This window comes from Onychomys torridus, chromosome 22, assembly GCF_903995425.1.
Source record: "Onychomys torridus chromosome 22, mOncTor1.1, whole genome shotgun sequence".
In the NCBI taxonomy this organism is placed as follows: Eukaryota; Metazoa; Chordata; class Mammalia; order Rodentia; family Cricetidae; genus Onychomys; species Onychomys torridus.
The window spans coordinates 17,552,507-17,563,196 of NC_050464.1; the positions used below are offsets into that span (position 1 = coordinate 17,552,507).

General features: G+C 50.7%; 1 protein-coding gene across 1 annotated transcript; it reads right to left on the reverse strand.

Moving 5' to 3' along the window:
- Positions 1-341: 341 nt before the first annotated feature.
- Hspb1 (heat shock protein family B (small) member 1) lies at positions 342-2,098 on the reverse strand. The gene is made up of 3 exons (XM_036172150.1): positions 1,529-2,098; positions 777-840; positions 342-653 (listed from the first exon to the last, which is right to left on the reverse strand). Exons 1-3 carry the CDS (start codon positions 1,926-1,928, stop codon positions 464-466), a joined length of 654 nt encoding a protein of 217 aa, XP_036028043.1. The 5' UTR covers positions 1,929-2,098; the 3' UTR covers positions 342-463.
- Positions 2,099-10,690: the final 8,592 nt, after the last annotated feature.

Here is a 10,690-nt window from a genome sequence, read left to right on the forward strand (position 1 = left end):
AATACATCCCGAGCTCCTGTTTCTCTGTTTTGTTTTGCTTTGGAGACAGCAAGTATGTGGCCCAGGCACTCCTGGAACTCACTCTGAAGCCCAAGCTGGCCTCAACTTCACCATGCTCCTGCATCAGCTTCTGGGTGCTGGAATTACAGCCACAAGCCATCATGCCCAGCCCCACCCTGGTAAATTTTTGATCTCCACATTACCATTTTTTCCTCCTCTTCCTAGGGAAATGTTAGGCTGGACCCAGGAAGGGGCCGAGCCCAACGCAAAGACACCAAAGGACGCTCCAGTTTAGAGCGTTCATCCCTAGCCCGCCATAAACACGGGGGTCTGAGACTGGCAAGCAGTGGCTTCCAACTTTTATTTGAGAAAAACAGAAAGTACATGTATCAAAAGAGCATACAGATTGAGGGGTGGGGTGTCTAGTGCGGATTATTGGGGATGGGCAGCAGGCTGATGGCTTCTACTTGGCTGCAGACTGTTCCGACTTCCCAGCTTCGGAGCCCCCAATTTGGGCACGGGCCTCGAAAGTGACCGGAATGGTGATCTCCGCTGATTGTGTGGCTGCTTTGGGCAGCGGAGCCTCCACGGTAAGTGTGCCCTCGGGGGATAGGGAAGAGGACACCAGGGTGGGGTCCACACCGGGAGGCAGCCTGGACACAAAGGAAAACAGGATAAAGGTTACACACACATCCATCCCTCCAGCCCCTCGGCCCTCTGCTCACCTCCCTGGATCCGCTTTCCCCCACCCGTCCATGTAAGGCATCAGAACTCACGTGTATTTCCGGGTAAAGCACCGAGAGATGTAGCCATGTTCATCCTGCCTTTCTTCGTGCTTGCCTATGGGTGGGGACAGAAGGAGGTCAGAGGCAACCCTCTGCTGCCTTAGCAGGCCCCACCACCTGATAAAAGAGAGGCTGGGGCTCTTAAGACAGTACACACATCAGAGTGCGGTGAGATGCCTGACAGTCTGGAATCTTAAAACTTCCCGGAAAGTTCGTTTCTGGGATTTGGGATGCGAGGGGCCGCGCGGCGTTGGGCTTGGCTCTGGCCCAGGCTGGACACCAGCGCAGGCGCACTCAGAGCTGTGTGCACACCCCCTCCGCTGCTGGGACTAGGGGCCCTGGCAGGAGTCCCAGCACTTCCTTATTTGGGAATGGGGTCTTCCAGGAGGTGCATTGCGTCTTCTTTTTTTTTTTTTTTTTTTTTTTTTTTTTTTTTCTGTGCTATGGGTAGAACCCAGGGCCTCCCGTTGGCCAGGCGAGGCATCTCCAGCTGTTGGTCCTTGTCATCCAGGATGACAGGGCTCTTAGGAGCAACCTGCGCCCTGGGTTCCCGGAGCAAGGGAAGCTGGCTAGGAAGAACGACGCTGGCCTGCGGGTCCTTGAGCTCATTCCTAACTTTCCAGGCTCCCATCCCTCTTGGTTTCAGCCTCCCCCGCGCCCCCCGCCTCACCCACCCGGTCCTACAGCCACCATGGCGCTCAGCCCGCTAGCTTCTTCCCCTGTGGGGAGCAAGGGAGACTCACCGGTGATCTCCACCACGCCTTCCTTGGTCTTGACCGTGAGCTCCTCCGGAGCGAAGTGGTTGACGTCCAGGGACACACGCCAGCGATCGGCCGTCTGCCGGATCTCCGAGACGCCGCTACTCAGCTGCCGGCTGAGCACACGAGTGAAGGGGGTCGCGGCCAGGGGCGCGGCCAGGGGCGCAGCCAGGGCCACGGCAGCGGGGGCCTCGGCGGCCGCGGCGGGCAGCGGGCGCATGTAGCCGGGCCAACCGGTGGAGCTGAACCACTGCGACCACTCATCCGGCAAGCGAGGCACCCCAAAGGCTTGATCGAAGAGGCGGCTGTGGGCCGGGTACCAGTCCCGGAATGGTTCCCAGCTGGGACTCCGCAGCAGCGAGAAGGGCACGCGGCGCTCGGTCATGTTCTTGGCTGTGCTGGTCAGGGTTGAGGATCAAGAAGCACAGGGCTGAGGAGGATCCGAGAAGTGCCGAGCTGGAGCCGGGGCTGGGCTTTTATGGGTGTCCAGCCGGGTATTTTTAGCAGGCGGTGCTTCAGGTCTCTATTAATGGCAATGACCGTCTAGGGGCCGCCCCGCCCCGCTGCATTCCTCCCCACTAAGCTTACAAAGGGGGCTGGGCAGGCGGGGCCAGGAAGGTTCTGCCCCCATCTGGAAACTTCTCTAGTTGAAAAAAACAAATGACTGTAATACCGGTAGCTGGAGCCTGGGCTTTTGAACGCTGCAGGCTGAAGGGCGGTGGCCTGTGGCCGGTCCATTTTTCTGTTGAGAATACAACCAGAAGTTAGGTCCCTTGTGCCGCAACTTGGAAGCAACGGAGCCCGGTCGGAACCAGAGGGAGGCCTGTGTGGACACACACATGCCATGCCACACCTGTGGAGGTCTCAGGACGACCAGCAACAATCAACCGTCTCCTACCATGTGTACCCCGGAGGGGCAAAAGCTTGGTGGCAGGCGCCTTCATCCACTGAACTCTTTTTGGCCCTGAGAGGCCTTTCTTTTCTTTTCCTTCCTTTTTCTTTTCTTTCTTTTTGAGACAAGGTCTTTTATTGACCCTGAAGCTTGCAAGCTGACTGGGCAGCTAGTCCCCTAATATACCTCTGTTTCTACAACTACCCAACCTGTCCAGCCCAGCACAGAGATTAGAGGCACAGGCACGCGCACGCATACACACACACACAGACACACACACACACACACACACACACACACACACACACACACACACGACGCAGGTAACACAAACACCTGTTACCGAATGTGGCTCTTCTCACTCCGCCCCTCCCTAAACTGCAGCTCATGGGCTTCCCTACTCCCCCTTCTCATTGCCCTGTGACTCTATTTTGGCTATGTATTCTCTTGGTCCCCTCTCTCTTTCTTTCCTCTCATTCCTCCCCACCCCCTGCCAGGCCCAATCTGCCGGCCATATTCAATCTGCTCTCTGCTCTGGACTCTTCCAGATGCCTCTGGCTGTACTCCTCCTCATAATTATAATAAAAAAAACCTTCCGCCGGGCGGTGGTGGCGCACGCCTTTAATCCCAGCACTCGGGAGGCAGAGGCAGGCGGATCTCTGTGAGTTCGAGGCCAGCCTGGTCTCCAAAGCGAGTTCCAGGAAAGGCGCCAAGCTACACAGAGAAACCCTGTTTCGAAAAAACAAACAAACAAACAAACAAACACCTTCCCCTCAACCATCCCTTGTCACTGTCGTGTGTACACATGTTTATACACTGTGGACCCAGACTCCGTCCTGTGCTTGCACTGTCAGCTCTTAATCACGTCGGCATCTTCCCAACCTCTTGGTTTTTGTTTCTGAGAGAGGGTCTTATGTAGCCCAAGCTAGTCTGCAATTCTCTATGTAGCCAGGGATGACCGTAACTCCTGTTCCTCCTGTGGGTACCTCTGAAGAACTGGATTCATAGGCATCTCACACACACACACACACACACACACACACACACACACACACACACGGTTTGTTGTGATCTTAAACAGCCTGGTGGTCTCATTGGAAGTGTCAGCTCTGACAGACCACCCAACTGCTTGAGTTCCCTGGTTCTGTGGCCGGGTGGGGGAGTCCGTAGGAGTGAGAACCTCTGGTCTTTACTCTCTCCCTCTGCAAAACGGAGATGAAGAGGATGGTAATAATGCTGATGTCATTGTGCTGGCATGCGAATCCAGTGACTTCATCTAAGTGAAGATGTAGCCTGGGGCCCCGTGAGTCATGATTAATTACTGGTTATTTGTTATCCACCTCAGTTAGACAATTGGTAGGGTTTAGTCATCCTTACCCCTCAAGAGGTGGACCTGACGAACCAGGTTGGTTTCAAAGTTGTAGTGACTTTGCTGCAGGTGTTTCTCAGTACTGGGTGACAGGCCTGTGCCACCACAGCTGGCCAAGAGCTATAGATACTAAAGTGCCCCTTGAATACTAGACAAGCATCTACCACTGAGCCACACCCCAGCCCCTCACTGGGGGATTTTAGTCTGCAAGAATATATCATAGAGATTCAACTGTATATTAAAACTGAACTTTGACCGGCCAAGGGTCTGTTAAAAGGCAAGCCATTTATTATGAATATTTGGTGTTACCCAGCCTTTAATATTTCAGCTGTCTTCTGCTATGAAATCCAGACCAATTGGTAAACAGTTCAGCTCCCCAGACCTGCTGAAACTAGTAAGTTACTAACTGCCACGCTGAATTTAGGAGACAGCTGGCAGGGAGACGCCTAGCTTTGTTTCCTGTGCTAATGAAGCATCCCCGCCCACCTTCAGGAGGCATAGTGGTTCTCCAGAGCACTTTGAGAACAAAAGATGGTTTTACATATGAAGGTGAGGATAAAACAACATTCCTGCTGGGCAGTGGTGGCGCAACACCTTTAATCTTAGCACTTGGGAGACAGAGGCAGGCGGATCTTTGTGAGTTTGAGGCCAGCCTGGTCTACAAAGTGAGATCCAGGAAAGGCACAAAGCTACACAGAGAAACCCTGTCTCGAAAACAAACAAACAACAACAACATCAAAAACCAAAACAACATTCCTGAGGAGGCAGGGAACCACGTGCCCAAGGAAAGAAAAGGCAGGTATTTTCTGTAGACAGGGAAAAAACAGCATGGAGAAAAAGAGAATGGAAGAACTAGATGGGTAAGAACTTGAGAGGAACAAACTGAGATGGGGAAGAACTAGATTGAAAGGCTAGAAAAGAGTACTAGAGGAACAAGATGGAAGATGAGGAAGAGCCAGAGGAGAGAGAAGGAGATGGGAGAGGAGCTGATAGGGGAAAGAACTAGACGGATGAGAACCTAGAAGGGACAGAACTAGATGAAGGAATTAAGATAGAACCTAGAGGGGACAGTAGATAAATCAGGAAAAGTGTGTGTCATGGCATGTATGTAGAGGCCAAATGATAACTTTGTGGAGTGGGTTCTCTCACCCTTTTTATGGGTTCTGGGAAATAGAATGCAGGTTATCAGATAATGTAGCATGGTTGTTTTTCTGTTTGTTTGTTCGGTTTGTTTTTTAAAGACATTTATTTTTAATGCCTTTAGTCCCAGCATTTGGGAGTCAGAGGCAGCAGCTGGATCTCTGAGGCCAGCCTGATCTACAAAATGATTAGAGAAACTTTGTCTCAAATTCCACTTCCTCTTAAAGAAAAAAAAGACTTATTTTTATTTATGTGTATGAATGTTTTGCCTGCATGTATATGTGTGTGTGTGTGTGTGTAAGTGTGCCATACATGTCCCTGATGCTGAGGAGGCCAGAAGAAGCCTCCAGGTCCCTTAGAACTGGATTTCAGAGGGCTGTGAGCCGCCATTTGTGTGGAAACTAAACTTTGGGCCTCTGCTAGAGCAGTAAGCTCTCTTTACTGTGGAGCCATCTCTCCGGCCCCTGAAGCAAGAGATGTTATCTGCTGAGTCATCTCACCAAATTTCTTTTTCTTTTCTTTTTTCTTTTTTTTTGTTTCTCGAGACAGGGTTTCTCTGTGTAGCTTTGTAGACCAGGCTGGCCTCGAACTCACAAAGATCCACCTGGCTCTGCCTCCCTAGTGCTGGGATTACAGGCGTGCGCCACCCCCGCCCGACTTCTATTTTATTTTTCGAGTCAGGGTCCCACTAAGTCGCTCAGGTTAGCTTTCAACTCACGGTGTAGGACACACTGGCCTTGAATTTTTCACTCTCCTCCTTCAGGCTCCGGAAGTGTGGATCGGAGGCCCATCCCACCAGGTCTGCCTTCCGCTTCCTTTCTGTTGTTCTATTGCATTTGTTTGTGTATGTGTGCGCAGGAGTGTGTGTTAGGGACCAGGGAACAGCCAGTGGGGGCAAGTTCTCTCCACCCTGGGGATCACACTCCATTATCATCCTTGATGGCAAGTGCCTCTACCTGCTGAGCCAGCCCCCCAAGTTTCCTTGTGAGAGAAAGCTGTTTCCTACACACCTCTTGGGATAGAGCTGGGTCATGAATCTGAAGTCACTTCAGAAAGGCCTTTGAGATGCCAGAGGTCTGTTAGGAACCAAGGAAATCTCTCAGGGCCTCTGCCCTTGCTGGGTCACATTGCAACCAGGAACTCCTGGCCATCCCGTCTCTCCATGATGTGTTTTAGGAATCCCAGACCTTTGTTCCCAGCCCCACCCAGGCCCAGCTCCATAAATCTCTGGTGAGGTCAGAAGGCTTTGAGGAGGCTCACCAGCCCTTGCTTGCCCACCTTAGCCCAGATTGGCGTTCAAGGTGCCCCACCCTAGAGAGTGCTGTCAAGTGTGGTCATGGATGCCTTTAAATGTCACTCTGCCGAGCCAGCCCAGCCTGGCTTGGGAGGTGGGAGCTGCCAGCTCTTTGTGGACACAAGCTTCCTTCATCTTGCTTTAAACCAGGGCATGCTGGATGCCGTAGCCAAGAGAGGTTGTGCAAATGTAGGGCGGGCATCCCATTCGCTGTGCTCACTCATTTGGAATCCAAATCCTTTTTTTTTGTTGTTTTTTAATTTTGAAAGCAGGTCTCATCTAGGCCAGGCTGGCTCACACTGGAGTATATCAGAGACTGTCCTTAATGCTCCTGCTGTGCCTTCCCAAGCACTGGGATTGCAGGCATGAACCAGCCCACCCGGCTTTCTTTTTTTCCAGGAGAGAAATGATTCCCACGGTTGTCCCCGACCTTCACATTATGTACCATGGCATGCACACCCACGTGTGCACACACAAACACACACAAGGAAATGTCAGAACCAAAGCAAACATGATTGTTATTGTGTACATGTGTGATTTATACACGTGATAGCCTTGGTGCAGAGATCAGAGGACCACTTCCATGAGTCTCTGCTCTTCATCCACCGTCTACCATTTTTGCTTTTTATTTTATTTTTTTGTAGGTCTTGGAATTGTGTTTATTGTTTGTTTTGGAGACTAGGTAGCCCTGTATGGCCTGGAATTCGTTATGTAGAACAGAATGGACTTGAACTCGCAGAGACTAGTTGGCCTCTGCTTCCTGAGTGCTGGGATTAAAGGAATGTACCGGCGTGATGGACTTCTGTGACTCTTCTGGCTGTCTGTGCTTTTTTTTTTTGCTGTTTGTTTGGGTTTTTGTTTTGTTTTGTTTTGTTTTTCGAGACAGGGTTTCTCTGTGTAGCTTTGAGCCTTTCCTGGATCTCGCTCTGTAGACCAGGCTGGCCTCAAACTCACACAGATCTGTCTGTGCTTTTCATCTTGCTGTAGGAGTGCTGGGATGATGGGGTGCTGGGAGGTGGGGTGCTGGTATGGAGGGGTGCTGGGATGATGGGGTGCTGGTATGGAGGGGTGCTGGGATGATGGGGTGCTGGGATGATGGGGTGCTGGTATGGAGGGGTGCTGGGATGATGGGGTGCTGGGATGATGGGGTGCTGGGATGATGGGGTGCTGGGATGATGGGGTGCTGGGATGATGGGATGCTGGGATGATGGGGTGCTGGGATGGAGGAGTGCACCAGACAACTGGCTTTTCTTTTCTTTCTTTCTTTCTTTTTTTTTTGTATGTGGAGCTGAGGATCGAACCCAGGGCCTTGCACTTGCTAGGCAAGCGCTCTACCACTGAGCTAAATCCCCAGCCCCACAACTGGCTTTTCTAAGATGGCTTCTGAGCATCAGACTCTGGTTGTCAGGCTTGCTGGACAAGCGGTTCCCATTTACCATTCTTCTTTGTTATTGTTTGTTTTTTTGAAACATGGTTTCTCTGTGTAGCCCTGGCTCCCTGGATCTTGCTCTGTAGACCAGGCTGGCCTTGAACTCACAGAGATCCTGGCTCTGCCTCCCGAGTGCTGGGATTAAAGGTGTGTGCCACCACCGCCAGCCACTTCTCTGTTTCCTATTTTTTTTCTTTGAGACAATGTCTCCTTACATAGCCCAGGTTAGCCTGGACTTCACTATGTAATATAAGCAGGTGTCTAGTGTGGGAACCTTTCTGCCTCAGCTTCTCCAGTGCTGGGATGAGTGAGCAGTGTGCATCCACAGCTGATTCTGCCCATCTTCCACAGACCGGTTTTATGATCAACCTGCCCCACCTCAAGGGTGGAGCCCTGGTAGCTCCATCAAGCCAGAGATGAGAAGAAGGTGGGGGAGAAACTGGGTTTTGGGGTCAGACAGGCTGGGCTGGGCTTGAAACAGGGTACTGGTCTGATGGCCTCTTAAACCTACATTTCATGATCTGAAAACCAGGGCAACTTCATCAGCCTATTAAAAATTCTTTTAAGTACATTTATTTGGGGGGGGGGCACACATGCTATGGCCTGTGTTTGGAAGCTAAGGGACAACTTGCCAGAGTCAGTTTTCTCCTTCCATCATGTGGGTCCCTGGGATTGAACTCAGGTCATTAGGCTTGGCAGCCAACACCATTACCCAATGAGCCATCTCAATAGCTCTCTCTCTCTCTCTTTACTTTTCAAGATGGGGTTTCTCTAGAAACCTAGCTCTAGCTGTCCTACAACTCGCTCTGTAGACCAGGCTGCCCTTAAACTCACAGAGATCCCCAGTGCGACTTTGCCTTGTCTTTTAAATTAATTTTTTTTGTATATATATATAATTTATTTTATTTTATTTTTTTGCTCAATACCTCTTATTTGCCCATCTTACAAAGTGGTGCTGGGTGCCAAATGCCATGAGGTATGTCCAGTGTGCTGGCATGCTCTCTTGGTAGCATTTAGGTCTTTCTTTTCATTTTGTTCTGTTTTTTTTTTTTTTTTAAGATTTATTTATTTATTATGTATACAGAAGAGGGTGTCAGTTCTCATTACAGATGGTTGTGAGCCACCATGTGGTTGCTGGGAATTGAACTCAGGACCTCTGGAAGAGTGTTCAGTGCTCTTAACCTCTGAGGCATCCCTCCAGCCCCTGTTTGTTTTTTGAGATAGACTCTCACTATGTGGCCCCAGCTGGCCTGGAGCTCCCTGTGTGGACTAGGTTGGTCTAAAACATGTAACATCTTTCTGCCTCTGCCTTCCAAGTGCTGGGATTATAGGTATGTGCTACCATACCTAGTTTTTGGTCCTTTCTTTTGGACATTGAAACTTTTGGATGTGTTTATGACATGTCAAAATAGCCTCTAAGAATGTCATTCCTTGGGCTGGAGAGGAGGCTCAGTGGTTAAGAGCACTGGCTGCTCTTCCAGAGGACCCAGGTTCAGTTCCCCATGGCAGATCACAACTGTCTGTAACTCCAGCTCCAGGGGACCCAACACCCTCCTACAGACATATATGCAGGCAGAACACCAATGCACATACAATAAAAATAAATAAATTAAAAATACATATTGTATAAAAAAGAATGTCATTTCTTAAATGAGGGCTGGCTCTGGAGGCACAGGCCTGCTGTCCCAGCTACTTTGGAGATTGAGACAGGTGGGTCAAAAGTTCAAGACTTGCTTGGTTACAGAGTGGACCATGTCTCAAAATAAAAAGCAAAATAAGAGGGGCTGGAGAGACAGTTCAGTGGTCATCTCAGCAGTTATGAGTATTGGCTGCTCTTCCAGAGGACCTGGGTTCAAATCCCAGTCCTTGACTCCAGCTCTAAGGAATTAAAGTTCCCTTCTGGACTTGACCACATGATGTGCACAGACATCCGTGCAGGCAAAACACCCATACACAAAACACCATACATAAAATAAAAATAAATAAACCTAAGAAAAAAGAAGTCAAAAGACTCAGAGGGAAGAAAAGGAGCATGGGAGAGAAAAGTGGAGGTACAGGGGGAATGTGGTGGTCCAAGCCTTTAATTCCAGCACCTGGGAGACAGAAGCAGGCAGATCTCTATGAATTTACGACTAGCCTGGCCTACAGAGCGGAATTCCAGGACAGCTGGAGATATATGGAGAAAGGCAGGGGAGGGGGAGGAAAAGGAGTAACATTGTTATCTAGAGATTTCCCTGAACTCTGAGGCAAACAGGTGGTAGCCCCATCCCTCTGCTGGGTCTGGGGGTTTCCTCCATGGAAAGGTCCCTCCTCCTGTCTGTAACTTCAGTGTCTGGGGTGGTCTGAGCAGTGAGTGCCTCCTGCCTTTGCAAAAGTGCCTGAATTTTTAGCCATGCTAGCCACGCCCTCGACAGGCCTCTGCCAGCTGCACCCCAGCCAGCCCCTCCCTTTCTGGCTCAGCCTCAGAGAACCCTCTGGAGTCTTCAGGGAGCTGCCAGGCGGAGGGCTGACAGCTGATGGGTTATTGTACCAGTCACCAGCTTTACCAGGGGCCAGAAATAAGCCGAGTCATCAGTATAGCACACTCGACTTGGAGGTGTCTGGGATCTTTCCAGAAACATCTCAACGTGTCTCTCTGGGAGCCCCTTCCCGGAATGCTGCCCCCGGGCAGGCCCAGGCCTCTGATTTTAGGCTGACCTGGACATCAACCCCCATCATCACTGAAAAAGGATCGAGGGGCCAGGTGACAGGGCTGCGGAGCCATCCTCCTAACAACAGCTGTTCTTGGCTGGGTAGCAGAGAGACTCTGTAGCTCGGGAGTCTAGGGACCTGAATGTTTTTGACCTTGGCCAGAGGCCAGCAAATGTGACTCATTTTCTTCATCTGCACAATGAGACCATTGGACTGGATGTTCTGGAAGGCTCCAGGGTTGTGAATCAGGTTTCTCCTCTGCTATTCCCTCCCCGTCCCTCCCCCTCTCCCCGCTGCCTGGCTCTTCTGCTGTGTGAAGGCTGGAGGACTCG

What these genes read in the sequence shown, in the direction of transcription:
- Hspb1 (XM_036172150.1), bottom strand. Translation starts at nt 1,928, where the DNA reads ATGACCGAGCGCCGCGTGCCCTTCTCGCTGCTGCGGAGTCCCAGCTGG. An exon ending in AGGCGTGGTGGAGATCACCG is followed by an intron (nt 841 to 1,528) that starts GTGAGTCTCCCT and finishes CCCCACCCATAG; the next exon opens with GCAAGCACGAAGAAAGGCAG. An exon ending in TGCTTTACCCGGAAATACAC is followed by an intron (nt 654 to 776) that starts GTGAGTTCTGAT and finishes CTTTGTGTCCAG; the next exon opens with GCTGCCTCCCGGTGTGGACC.